Source organism: Phyllostomus hastatus, unplaced genomic scaffold (assembly GCF_019186645.2).
Source record: "Phyllostomus hastatus isolate PE091 unplaced genomic scaffold, TTU_PhHast_1.1 phas_scaffold_21, whole genome shotgun sequence".
NCBI lineage: Eukaryota > Metazoa > Chordata > Mammalia > Chiroptera > Phyllostomidae > Phyllostomus > Phyllostomus hastatus.
In genome coordinates this window covers 35151848-35166444 of record NW_025334017.1, presented here as the reverse complement: position 1 = coordinate 35166444, position 14597 = coordinate 35151848, and the positions used below count along the sequence as shown (strand labels likewise).

At 44.9% G+C, this 14597-nt stretch overlaps 1 protein-coding gene across 2 annotated transcripts in view; it reads left to right on the top strand.

Annotated features, from left to right (window-relative positions):
* The window catches only part of SAMD12 (sterile alpha motif domain containing 12), a 337368-nt gene that overhangs the window by 181178 nt on the left and 141593 nt on the right, over positions 1 to 14597 (top strand). For both annotated transcript variants that reach the window (XM_045860778.1, XM_045860779.1), the window contains exon 4: positions 2497 to 2637. In XM_045860778.1, the coding sequence (XP_045716734.1) occupies positions 2497 to 2637 (141 nt within the window). The remainder of the gene's footprint in view (positions 1 to 2496; positions 2638 to 14597) is intronic.

The window sequence follows — 14597 nt, the reverse complement described above, 5'->3', positions numbered from 1 at the left end:
CGATTTCTATCCTTTTCATTACTTCTCCAGATCCCTAGTGCTCTCAAGAGAAAAAAAAAAAAAACAGCAGTAACACTAACGAGATTTCCTCCCTCCAGCTCATCCTCTAGGAGTGGTGGCTGCACTTCCTGCACTGAAAGCACGGCCCCGGCCGTCGGGGGCTCGGGTTAAAAACCTGAATCACGTCTGATGTCGGCTTTCCGTCACAGCCCACTTCAGGGACCCCAAAGTCATCCAGAATATAGCCAGGACCCCACCGCTCCTTCACTGCCCCCTGTGTCCAGAGTGCCATCACTTCCTGTTCTGATGACCCCAGCAGTGTGCTGACTCTTCCCATTCCCCCTACTCCTCCCTTCCGACCCCTAACCCGCCCTCCACATAGTGACCACGGAGAACCTTCCAGTCCATGGGGACCATGCCCACGTCATCCCTCGTGCAAAACGTTCTGTGTTCAGAATGAAGCCAGAACTCTTCAGCAAGGCCCAGGAGGCCCTGTCTGATCTGGCACCCCCGCCATCTTTCAAGCCCCAATTTCTTGTCCTTCTCTTGCCCTGCCCACTCTGCCGTCGCGATACTAGCCTTCCTGCCATTTCTCTAATTGGCTTGACACTGGTAGATGTTCCAGTGTTACCTCTTCTGAGAGGCCTTTTCTAACACCCAAACTCTAATAAGTCCATCCTGCCAGTGGGGGTCGCGGTCTGCCCCTGGGTATCAATATATTTATTTGTATACTGCCAGTCTCTCAAACTAAATGGTAAACTCGCTGGGGAGAGAAGACACCACTTGTCTCCCTAATCCCAGCACCCAGAACAGGGTCAGGCATTCGTGGTACTCAGTAAACACGTGACAAAGGAAAGAAGTGAAAGACCAGGAGTACGATCCATTGGAAGGACTCGATGCTTCCTTCATGTCCCAGGATCCAGGAGTCCGTGAATGGCCCAGCAGTCTAGCTCACCTCAGTAGCAGTGTGAGGTCTCAGGAAATCCAGGTGGTGCTGCTTTTTTTGAGATTGAATTGATTTTCCCCTCCTTGATTCCTTCCTGTGTAGGCAGCAGCCTGCAGAGCACACAGGGTAAACCTAGGACATAGTAAGTGCTCAATAAATGTTTGTTGACTGAACAGTTGGGTTTCTATGGTAAACAACAAAAAGTGACAATATAAATTGTAAAAAAGGACGTGACTGATAATTGACTGCTTATATCACTCTCCTGATACCTGCATCAAAAGCAGCACCACACTTATTGGGGATACTCTTTTATTTTGTGGTCAACAGGAGGGGCTGGGATAGGAGGTCGATGGGACATTTGCTCCTGGAAATGATCTGATTCCTGTGAAGGTTTTCCAGAAATCAGGACCTGGATGGCACTCTAGAAGCCATCTAAGGAAAACAGTGACAGATTTTGCCTGTAAGATTCTCAGCGTACCACTTGACCCCACCTTCTGACTGTTGGGTCTCTCGCGTGAAGAGGTAGACCATTTGTCTTCTGAAGTGTGTGTGCCGTTGTACCTGAAGACTCCCCGTGGATCACACGCGGTGGCCTCTGTGCATGCTCCATCACCTGAGAAAAGGCCTACAGTGTGATGTCTGGGGCTCTGGGGGCGAGAGCACAGGGCCCTGCTGCGGGCGTGTGACAACAATCATTCTCCGTATTTCTTGTCTCAGCTCTCACAATGGAGGCATGTTTATTGCAAGGCCAGCACAGGGAGGGGAAAAGTCAGGAATCTGATGGAAACCACAGACACAAGGGAAGCATGCAGACCTTCCAGGGAAAGGAAGGGGCTGAAAGGAAGCTGCGCCAGGCTCTCTAGGGCCTGGGGTGTGTGCAAACTGCAGGCATTCACCCCCGAGCCTCCTAGTTTTGCAGTCTGCAGGTGCTCACCCTTACCCTCCTCCTCTCACCCTCCGCACTGCTGAAACCCTTGCCTTAGGCCAGTGATCGGGATGAAAGCTTAGCTCCCAGCAGCTGGAGGTGCAACCCAGCACCAGGGGTACAGCAGGGAAGTTTGTGCTGCAGGTTGAAACTGGAACTTTAAATGTGTATTTCCCAGAAACGTTACTGTAACCTGGGTTCAACGGCATTGGAGTTTCTCCCCAACCACAGTTAGAGCATCCAGGTCTTCAGCTCACTTGTCAGTGGCACCGGCCAGCCTCAGAGCGGTCACCCAAGGAAGAGCATTGTTTCTATGGAAACCTGCAATCCGTGACCCAGATACCCAGGTTAAAATGTTGCCATTTTATTTAACTCAGTCTGTGGGTCAGTTGGGGATTGCCAATATTAGATACAAATTAGACTTCTCTTTTTTTTAACCTGTGGGTGTTTTTTTTAATCCAGATTATCCATTCCTGTCAGGTAAAATAATGGGGGGCCCTGTGTCCTCGAGGGTCTGTGTTTAGACGGAAACTTCTGCTACGGCAGATTTAGCCAAGGCTAAGGTGGAAACCCTTCTCCAACCCTTGTTCATTTGCTTTTCCTTTTATTTCTTGAAACCCTGCAGGGCGAGCGTTGCTGAGACTTACCGACAAAAAGCTTGAGCGAATGGGGATCGCCCAGGAAAACCTCCGGCAGCACATCTTACAGCAGGTGCTCCAGCTGAAGGTGCGAGAAGAAGTCAGAAACCTACAGTTACTCACACAAGGTACCCTGCTGCTTTCTGTGGGCAAATGGAAGGGGACACAGGAGGGAGGGCACTCTGACCATGGTGACACGGGGGAGCCAGGGAGACACTGTCATTGTTTTGTTGCGGTGGTAGTGTTTGTTTGTTTGTTTGCAGCATTTTCTTTATTTAAAAAAGGATATAGATTGAAAGATCACTTTCTTCCTGAAATGCCTCTTTATCAGAGCTCACTAGGGGGAAGGATGCACAAATGAGTCATGGATGGGCAAACAGTGTTGTCTCAGCCAATTTCAAGGTCATCACACTGCTGTGTAGGTTGTGCACTGCACAACCCCAGAGAGGACTAGCCACAGAGGTCAGGACCCCTGGAGTTGTCCGGGGTGCCGTCTGCACAACTGTGCACCACGGCCCCAGCCGTCTCCATCTGACTACCGGCGCTGAGAGGGTCTTGGGCTCTGCGTGATCCCATAGCTCCTGTGACCAGAGACGTACATGAGATTTTAGTTGTGTTTTGTTTTCCTTCGCTTCCCACTGACTGATGGGAGAAAAGCGTTTTAGAGGACTGTGTCTCAATGTATATACGTAAGCATACACACACTTGAGAGTTTGTGAGCAACTGTTTAGAATCTTGAAAATAGAACCATTTAAAAAAATAGGCTGTAGGGAATTTAAAACTGCGATGTTGATACCATTGTAATTCTAAACAAGAGCCGTTAATAACTTCAGTATGTTGAGAGCACTTAAGCATCCCATCACTGGAAGTGAGAGTGTACAGCTGGAGTTTGAAGAAAACCTTCAGTTGTGCTATACAGAATGGGTAGGTCTACATAAGATGCTGTTGCTGTCAACCTCTGCTGGCTGTCACCCTTTGTTTTATTTTAATGCCCCTTATATTATCACTTTAAGTGAAAGGATAATAAAATATGTATCTTCAAGCCTTGGGTATTTTCAATCCATAGACTCTTGTAATTGCATGCATACTGATATTGGAGAAATCTGGGTCAGCCAAGTTTCATGTTATTGCATTTAGATTAACCCGGTAATAGTCGACTTGCCTAGAGGAAGTAATGTACTGCCCAAAAGCACGCCTGCTCCAGACAGAAAATGCAAACTTCGAGTGATAGGAAAATAGTATTGTTTGTTTGTTATGCCTTGTTGGCACTGGTCTCCAGAGATTCCCACTGGCAACGTTATAGGTACTGGTACATTGAGTAAGTTAAATTTGCATTTGACATATGGATATACATTTCATTTTCTTTGGAGAAGTAAAGAGAGATTCAAAGACTTCCCACAAGAAAGTCCAACACAGTGCTATTTATAAAACTGAAAAATTTGAAACAACCTAGAGGTCCAGCAATATAGAAGGAATCAAGTGGTTCTGCTTAAATTCTTAAGATCTAGCCCTGGCCAGTGTGGCTCAGTTGGTTGGGCATCATCTTGTGAACCAAAATATCGCTGGTTCAGTTCTTGGTCAGGGCACATGCCAGGATTGCAGGTTCAATCCCCAGTCAGGGCATGTACGGAAGGCAACCAATCGATGATTCTCTCACACATTGATATTTCTCTCCCTCTTTCTCCCTCCTTTCCTCTCTCTCTAAAATAAAACACAAAAAAATCATAAGATCTGGTGTAATGCAGTCATTTACACTCCATCTTCAAAGAATGTACAATACCATGAGAAAGTATTCAAGAAGTAGTAGGAAGTAGGTAAAAACAATATATATAAAATTTTGTTGACAATATGAGCCCAAGTTTGGAAAAATCATATTTTTATATGTAAATAGAAAACAGGCTACAAATGAACGTGCCAGTATTTTAATATTAGTTCTCTATGGGTGGTGGGACTGTGGGTGCTTTTAATTTTTTCTTTGTATTTTCTGCATTTTCCAATTTTCCTAGTACAAGTACATATTACAGTGATAATCAGAAAATATACATTGTGCAAGCTTCCATCATAGGCATCACTCTGCCAGGTTCTGTTTAGCATCTGAGGTTTCCTCTGCTCTTCTGTTTTCCTCCTGCGATGATATATACATAAAAAAAAAAAAACAGACCTGAATTTATCACGTGCGCCTCAGACTCTTTTTTATCTCTGCTGCTGTCAGCCTGAAGCCTGTTTGCTTTGCAAAATCATTTTCTACAGCTTTCATTGCCCTAGATGCATAATATATAAGATTTTTCCTGAGATAGTACTCAAGTCTATTAAGCTAAATATATGTTTGTGTTCTGGGAAGGTAATGCCAAGTTCAGCCTTTTCAATTCCGTTGTTGTCACTTCCTTTAGCCTTGAAAGGCTGTGCGTTTTGAATCCTTCCATTCTATTCCCTTTAGAAGAGGGAGCATTCTCCAGCTCTTAGATATTTTGTCTGCGCTCATATTGCCTTTCTTATTGCTTGTCCTTTACATGTTAATGTTGAAACTCATTTTATGTTGGGCAGCCGTTAGCAAAATCCATAGCCTTATCAAAAAGATGGTTTCTTTTTAAAAACATAAAACAAAAAGTTGGCAAGGTTGTTTTTTTTTTTGACTGAAAATAGAAATTCTAAAGACAGCTGGGTTTGCCTTAAAATATTTTGGGTATAGGTTTGCTATAATAAGAGTTGAAGGATGGAAAATAGACGTTGGGTGGTGAGTGTGCAGTAGTGGATATAGATGTTGAATGATAATGCATACCTGAAACTTACACAATGTTATGAGCCCACGTTACCTCAATTTTAAGAAAAAGCAAGAAAAAAATCGCCCATTAAAGTCATTCCTTATTTCCTCCCAACACCCGCCAACCACCAGCCCTCGGAAACCTCTCATCTACTTGCTGTCTGTTTGCCTGATCTGGGCGTTTCCTGTAAATGGAATCATTTCACACACAGTTGTTTGCCATCAGCTACTTTGACTTAGGCTAAGGTTCTTCAAGTTGACCCATGTTGTAAGCCTGTGTCCGCATCTCACTTCTTTTTATTCCCAAGTAATATTCCTTTGCGTGCATGTAACATTTTATTTATCCATGAGTTAGGTGATGAACATTTGGATGGTGCCTGAATCCTGGCTATTATCAATAATGCTATTTTCAACATTTGCGCTCAAGTTTTGTGTGGACCTGTTTTCATTTCTCTCGGGCACATTCCTAGGAGCGGAATGGTTGAGTCATAGGATAACTCCATATGTAACCATGTGAGGAGCTGCCAGACTGTTTTCTGAAGCAGCTGCACCGTTCTGCATTCCCATAAGCAGTGTGCGAGGGTTCCAACTTCTCCACATCCTTGCCAACATTTGTTATTGTCTTTTTGATTATGACCATTCTGATATGTGTAAGTGGCACCTCATTGTGATTTTGACTTGCGTTTCCCTGATGGCTCACGACGCTGAGCACATTTTCCTGTGCTTATTGACCGTTTGGGTATGTTCTTTGGAAATACATCTATTCGGATCCTTTGCTTATTTTTTTTTAATTGGATTGATTGTTTCCTCCAAGTTTTATTTTTGACCTGCTGTGTTTTACCACGCTTGATTACCTACTTTCTTTATGAGATCAAGAGCTAGATATGTGGCCGCCCCAAAGAGGGGCCCCATCCTCAAAGCAGGAAGTCTTGCTGCCTCCAGAGGCGTTCGAGAGAACCTGCCACAAACTTGGAAATCAACTCCGTAATGAAATAAATGAGTAGACTCTAAATATTTCCTCTCAAAGAAACAACATTAATCTGGATGTAGAAATTAAACACACAAACAGCAAATCAGTTGCATCAGTTTGTAATCAGACCTCCAAATTAGATACACCCATCTGAATGCTCATTTTGCCATGTTTCTAGAGGAAATAAAATAATAGCTAATTAAGCCGACTTTTCCAACTTTTGACTGCTCTTTTAAAACTTGTCTTAAGCTGTTAATTCTACACCAGTCATTTTCACCCAGCTGGCCAGGAGCCCAGGCCAGTAAAAGGACTAAGATGGTCACAAACGGCCTGGGAAAGCTGGTCTTAGCCAGTGTGGGTTATCCAAACTCACACGAGGAAAACCAAGTATTTGCCCTCCTTTTGCTTGCTCTCCTCCTTCTGGATGCTGACCAAAAGACAAGCACTAGAAGGCATTTAAGAAATGTGCGTGGTGGATGCATAGTAAATGTATCTGTTTATAGGCACTGCTAATGCCTCCTGACAGCAATTCCTGCACCCGCTCATCATCTCCAGTCAGGGCTGTCTTTTAGCTGACATTCTGGCCTCTGATTTCCCTGCCTTTTTCCACAAGGGCCCAGTAACTACCTGACATTTGCAGCAACATAATCAATGTTTGGCCCTGCTTTCACGTTGTTTCCTTTGGTGGCTTTGAAGCGGTTCCGTCTTCCATGCAGCCATTTGGTCTTCAGTGCCCCATCCCTGGCACCGCAGGGGTGTTGATGCGGGGGGCCGGCTGGCTTGCATGCTCTTGTAGAAAACTCCGCCTTGTTAGGGCACCTTCAATTCTCTCTTGGGAAATGCGGTGCAGAGCTGGAAATGTCATTATGATACTTTCCTTTTGCTTGATTCACGGGAGACAGAGGGAAAGGTGCCTTATGCAACACAGAGCAGAGCCCCGATGCAAACTATTTTGGGATCTTTCCAATTAATCTATAACCAGCCGTATGATGGGCATCATTAGCATTTTATTAATGGACAATATTTCTAGGAAGAGAACACCCCAGGGACGCCGAAAGCTTTTCTCATATAGCTAATGAGTGTTAAATGTTTACAGTATACAAAGCACTGCACTAATTGTCACATCTACTCCTGACATTTGGCCTCCTGTAATCAGCACAGTTATTGGCCCCGATTTAACGTGGGGAAACTGAGGGCAGAGAATTTAAGCAATACTCCTAGAGTCAGACAACTGGTAAAAGCATAGTGCAGGTCTGTGTGGCTCCACAGCAAATTTTTAGCCATTAAACTTCACCACCTCTGACCTGTCAAATGAGAATAATAATTCCTGCTCCATGGTGTTGCTAATGATTAAATGAGACGTTACATATAAGCCATATAGCATAGTCATGACATAGTCTATGAAAGTGGGCCGGCAGATGTTTTGTATAAAAGGTGCAACAGTTAAGTATTTTAGTCCCTGTGGGTCGTATCATGGGAAAGCAACCCCAGACAACCCTAAAGGAATTGGCCAAAGCAGTGTTCCAACAACACATCACGTGCGAGCGTAATTGCCGGGCACGATTTGTGGGACCCTACTTGACAAGGTTAAAAATATAAACTTTTGATATTGTCATCAGGATGATTGTTTTGATTCTTAATGTCTTCCCTTTTGAGCTGTACATGCTTCCTTCAACCCCAGGAGCACTAGCATAGGGAGCCACTCCTGGCCCCTTTTCAGTGTCTTCCTTGTCTGCAAACACATGGGCAGTGTGAAAATAGGACAGCAACTTGCAGTTAGGTAAATGCACGCAGTAGAAAGCAGCGTTCCCACTGGAGGGCAAGGCAGATGAAGGTAGTAAAACATCCATCCTCAAATGCCTTTTTAATAAGTGCCTACACAATGAAAAAAAAAAAAAAAGAAGAGCATGATTGTTTACTCAGGCCAGTTATAGCTCATTAAACATTAGTGTTTCCCAAAAGACTTTTTCCACATTGTCCAAATATATGTGTCAAATTTTAATTGCGAATTTCATGACCAGATGGACTTTCCCAAAGCTCCATCTTTTGAAGCAACACAAATTAGAGACACGACTTTCCAATCCAAGAAGAGTTTTCAGAACCACATGTACGGACTGGGTATTTCAGTCCCGTCGCCCCCGCAACGATACTTCAGCAAGTGAAGCAGTCCATCTGAATCGAAATAGGCCATCTGGTCCACCACCTCGCTTAAAGAAGGAAGTCTTTGTAAAACATAGCAGTAGACTCTTTGGGAACTTTTCCAGTCTCATTTTACAGAATTAGGCACCGAGACCCAACGAGGATTAGAGGATCATCCATGGTCACACCACCAATCAGTGGCACGACAGCCAGTGAGATCCCGGTTCTCCCGGTTCCCAGACGAGTGTTCTTTTCCTCAGCGTTTTCCAGTGCAATTTACATAGGATAAAATGTTTACTGTTAGTGCTCAGTGTTTCAAGTTTGGACAAAGCATACACTTGCGTACCCACCATGACAGTCAAGAGAAAAAAAAATCCATACCTCAAAAAATACTCTCCCTGCTTCCCCTTTGTTGTCAACACTCCTCGCCACTCCCAGCCTCTGGCAACCACGGATGTGCTTTCTGTCCCTTTAGCTTTTCCCTTCGCAGAATGTCATATAAATGGAATCCTGGAGCCTGGCTTCCTCCTTCACCGACTGCCGTGCGCTGAGGTCTTTCAGCGCGGTGGCGTGCATCACTCACTCGGCCGTGCATTTTCATCGCTCAGTGTCCCAATGCATGAATGTACCATAGTTTGTCCATTCCCCAGCAGAGAGACACCTGGGTTGTCTCCAGTTTGGGCAGACACAAAGGTATCACAAGCATTCACATACAGGTGTTTATATAAAATCGGTTTCTACTTCAGTGGGTGAGCACCTAGAGGTAGGATTGCTGGGTTATATCATACATATATGTTTATCTTCATTAAAAACTGCCAGGCCAGTATTCTTAAAATGAGAAAAGTATATGAGCAGTATTAGAGAGTGGGTTTAATTCATACAAAAATATGTTTTGACATTGTACTGGAGGTTTTCAGGAAACTACTGTGTCTTTATAGAAGTCCCACCTCACACTTCCTGGAGGCACCACCGTCTTAAGAAGCCCCTCTTTTCCTGAGAGTTTGTGGCAAATTATCTCAAAATAAGTTCAGGACAAACATGTTTATGGTTTACTCATTAATTTGCTTTAAAAAGCTCTTAGCATCTTTGTATAGTTAATAGAATATGGTTTTCCACAGACATCATTGAGAAATGCATCCTTTGTCTCTCCTCTGAGGAAGAAAATCTCATGTTTCCAGCCTGTACAGAAGAAAACCTGGGGCAGTCAGGTTCCCTTCTGTGCCTACAGAAGTGTGTCTGATGGGTTTTCCAGTGTCTCCCAAATCACGCCATTTGAACTTCCAGGCCGCTGCTTGTGTCTTGTTTAGCTGTGCTACCCGTGTTGCAGACCTGATGTTCACTCTCTGCGTGGCCCTTCCACCTTCTTGCTGGGTTTACTTTGAGCTTTTCCTCCTCGGTCCACATCTGTGTTCTCGAACATGGTAATGACTCTCTTGGTTCCCCCTTCCCTTTCTGATGTCTCCTTCGGAGGCTGGTGGCAAGCCGCCTTCCCCTCCCGCTCCCCAGGTGTTGGTGGTCCCCGCCCACGGCCCCTCGCCTTCTCCCTGCTCTCTGGGGAGTCCCACCCACCCCCACTGCGTTAACCACCCCCTGCCTCGTAGTGACTCGCAGACGCATCTCCGATGTCTCTGAAGCTTCAGCTCCTCATTTTAAACTCCCCTAGATATTCCACTGACACCTCAAAAATACCCCAAATTAACCCCATTGTTGTTCTCACCATCTCCCTAGGCTGTTCTCCCCACATATTTCCTCTCAAGGTGAACAACGCCATTACTCACGTTATCGCCTAATACAGAAGCTCAGAGTCACCTGCGATTATTCTTTTCCCTTCACCAGTCATAGGTAACCAGTGACCAAATCCTCTGAATTCTGCTAGGAAAATGTGTTCCCCGTCTTTCCTTGCTTCAGCACCGCCCCTGCCATTCTGTTAGTTCATTCCTCCTTCATAGGCCATTAGAGTCACCTGCTAATTATTATTTGATCTCTAGTCTCTGCCCTGACCCATTCATTCTCCTTTAATTAATTTCCTCTTCTATTGCCAGAGACAATTTAAATGTATTTCTGACCACATTATTTTCCTCCTTAAAACATTTGATATCTCCCAATTGCCTACAGAATAAAATTTAAACTCTTTAACATCCCATAGAAAGCCATTCTGGGCATTTTATAGATGTATTAACTTTGGGTAAGTCACTTACCAGAGATTAAGATTCCTCAGTTGTAAAAATGGGGATAGGCTCTATTGCACAGCGTCGTTGTGAGTATGGTGTAATGGAACTCACGAAGGACCTGGCCTTGATGAGCTAGCACCTCTTCTGAGAAACCTTAGCTCCTCTCTCAGGCAGAACCAAGCGTTCCCTCTTCTGCATTGCTAAGCACTTTGTTCCTTCCAATCATGTTGCATTCATTACAAAGTGTCCTTTCTTGCTCTTCCACCCAGTGAACACGAGGCTGTGTGGTGGGTGCTAGGGATGAAAAGGAGTACCCAGTCTCGCAGTGAGGCCAAGCTGTGCCTGCCGCCGTATTGTGGAGATGCACAGATGGACAGTGACAGCACAGAGCTGGAAGAGGGGGATGAAGGAAGACGGGCCAAAGGTAGACCACAGGACCCAGATGCTGAAGGATGACTGTTTGGACGGATGGGCAAAGGCCGGCATGAGACCGAAGCAGTGGCCTCCACAGAGGCACAGCGGACAGTGTCTGTCCATCTCTCCTGCAGGCCGTAGACCCCCCAGTTGTCTTCTGATTTTTCTGTGTACCCCTGCATCCTAGCCCTGTACCCAGCTGAGAGTGGTCCCTCTGTTTTTCCTGATTTTAATTTAATTGTTGCCCTCCTTTCTATATATTAACTCTAGTTCATTTTTAACTGAATCTTCTCGAAGCAGTGAATGGAATATCAGTTTGTATGGGTTCATAGTTTAAGCATGAGAGGAGCTGCAAAGCCACCTCAGATAATCTTTCTCCATGAGCAACATGACCCAGGACCTTTTCCTTCCCTGTGATTTGTTGTTGTTATCGTCGTCGTCGTCTTCATTGGCTCGACCAGTCAAGACAATGGCGAGGGCTCCCAAACACAACCCACGCCTTTGGCAAGAGCCCTGAAGTATATAAGGCACCCACTTGCCTTGACTCATCTTGCCTAATGTTTTCAATTTTCAAACGTTCTTCTGAGAGATACCTTCCAGTGACACAAAATGGGTTTCTCCAAAAACCCATTTAATTGGCCCAGGGGCTCGTGGTGGATGAGGATATTAGCTAGGTAATTTTATAGGGTTCTGTGCAGATTATTTATGTGTGATTGGGGTCTTTCATTACCGCTTCTTCATTCAGTCTTATTTGATTATGATCTGCCCACCGAATACTTCTTCCCAGTTGCATCAAAGATAGCATTTCCTCAAACTGCCACCTTTGAACTTGCTCCCAGCGCTTTTCAAAATCTTCACACTCTGGTGTGCAGAGTTCGTGACCAGGGGTATTTCTAACTTTATCAGGTACCTGCGCCTTCACTGACATATTCTGTCATCTAAGCTTTATGTTGGGAGTCCCACACACGGCCTCCTTGGGGGCGGAGTTAAGCCCCACGTCAGTTGATCCGTAGGAGTTGGCATTGTGACGCCGGCTCCCAAGCCAGCACCCACTCCTGTTTCATTTTCATCCTGGGAGTCCACTGTGGCCAGTTCCCTCAGGACGGTGTTTTGTTCGAAGTGGGGCTGGTGATGGACACTTGCCTCTCGACTGTGGTATTCTTCACGGCCGGGCAGCACCTGCCTGTCCACAGTGCCGCCAACGGCCCCTCCAACCAGCAAGTGCAAGAAGCACAGCACGGTTTTCTAATTTGGACACGTGCTATCGGGAATTATTCTCGTCATTACTTCTGTACAACTCAGTGTGTAGTGGGATAGTTTAATGGTGGACAGTAACCTTTAGGGAAACTCCAGATATTCCAAACGCTTTTGTGTCTACCTTGCAAAAATCACCAATCTCAGCCTTCTTCAGCCTTGACCCCTTTGCATTTAAATGTTGCAGGTGAAATAAGCAATATCTTTGATGCCTCTTGTTTGGATGGTTTAAGATGGCCATGGGATTGCATTGTTATTTCACCTTGACCTTGTGGTTTGACTGTGGATTTGAAGGATCTTGAATGACGGATACTTGTATGGGTTTTCCACAGTGACATTCATTGATTTCTTCAGGGTAAATCTACACCCTGTAGTCTGGGCTCTATGGTGTTCAAATCTTCTGTGGAGTTTTTGGAAAGGCAACTGTAATAGGACAATGGCAGGTGGACTAGAGGAGAGAAAATCAAACCCATTTTCAGGGAGATGCTGAACCAGTTCGGCTTTTCTAAGGAGAACTGGAGAATTATGTCATCTACATGCTTTGGAATTTCTGTCCCTAGTATTTTGTATCATCTGCTTTCTCGGTGGCCTTTTTGGAGGTCACCAATCCCCAGTGCCTGGAATAAAGCTCTAGCTGGTGTACATGTTTAAGGCACTCCTTGTATCCAGGTTTCTACGTGCCAGTTCCAGAAGGCACCACACACTACACTGTGAATGGCCCAGCCTTGTGCCCCAGCCAGGGGTTAAAGTCTGCTCTTCTCTGAAATAACCGCTCCATTCTTAGTTTCCTCCTTTCTTGTTTATTCCTTTACAATAGTAATCACATAGTAATTTGTCAAACAAACAAACATTTATTGAGCTCCTACCATGTACCCAACACTGTATGTTATGTGTTAGGGATACAGGGATGAACAAGACAGTCTTTGCACTTGAAGTCAAGTGAAAGAGACATGAAGGAAAGACAGTGGTCTATGTAGAATTCTGGGATTGTGAAGCACTGGCATCCAATCCACAAGGAATGTGTTAGGAAAGTTTACAAGAATGAGTGACCTCTGAACTGAGCCAGGTGCTGTAGTTAGCAGGGTGTGCCTATTTGCTCTCTAGTCATCAAATATAAACTTGCCAGGACAGATAGAACCTTGGAGCAGTGTACCATGCCATAAAAGTAGATTTACTAAAACAGGGTATATTTACTGTTTCTGCCATGTGCCAGGCCCTTACTGGTGTTGGTGAAATTCATTGAGCAAGTTAGAAATGGTTCTCAGATACACACATTTTACATTTTAATGAGGAAGACCCTCATCAAACAAGGAAGCCTAGTAACGTGGTGAATGATGGGAAAGGGAATGTTAATTATACTTTGGAGGATGAGTAAGCAGAGGGACTTGCCTGACCCTGAGGGATCGGGAAAATTTCCCTCAGGAAGCTCAGATCTGAAAGAGGAAGAGGCGGTAATTAGGGCAGGTGGGAAAGACGTCGGGGCTGAAGGAAACAGCGGTCTGGAGCCAAGACGGAAGAGGAGGCTCGGTGCATTCCAGGAATGTGAGGAAGGTGGTGGCTAGTATGATTGGAGGGTCAAGGGTGAGTGATAAGGGAAGGGGGCGGCAGCAAGTGAGGCTGGAAGGGTAAGGGAGGTGCCCAGTGGTGAAGTGAAGGCCTTGTTTTTCTATTTTCCTTAAGGAATTGAAAGTTCCTTGAGACAGTGGGGAGCCAGTGAAAGGTTTTGAACCAGAGACTATCCTGATCAGATTTGTACAACGAAAGATAAGGAGATGCACCGGAGAAGAATGACACAGGCCAGATATCTAGTTAGGAAGCTGTCGTGTTAATGTGTGTTGGAGACGGTGACAACCTGGATGAGGGTGGTTGCAAGGAGGGACAGAGAGAAGCCAACTCTCTGCGTTCATAGATTATGAAACGGTAAACATTAAAATGACTCTGAATAGCTTCCTTATCTCACGGAGCTCTCACTCTCCATCCTCCGTTGCCCACTAGTTTGGGCTGCCAGAACGGGAGGCGTGTAGTTTTGCTGAACTGTCTCCTGCATATACCCAAGATATCAGGGCATGGAGAAATCAGACTTGTTTATCTCCCAACTTGACATCATAATAAAGCAGAGATGCCAGTGTAGCATTTCCCGATGCCCCCAAACATCCTGAGTAATCTTAATCTTGTTAGATCAATGACTTGACATTTTGCTAGTTGCCATTTTAATTGATTTAACTGAAATTGATTTGGCATAAATGAGAGCATGGAAAATTATTAACAGTGACCTCGAAGGTTTCAAGAGTCTGCTGTGTAAGAGGTGATGTGGCTTTGATTTATACATCTGAAGGCTCCCTCTTTCCCAGTTATAGCAGAGAAATGAATCGGGTATAG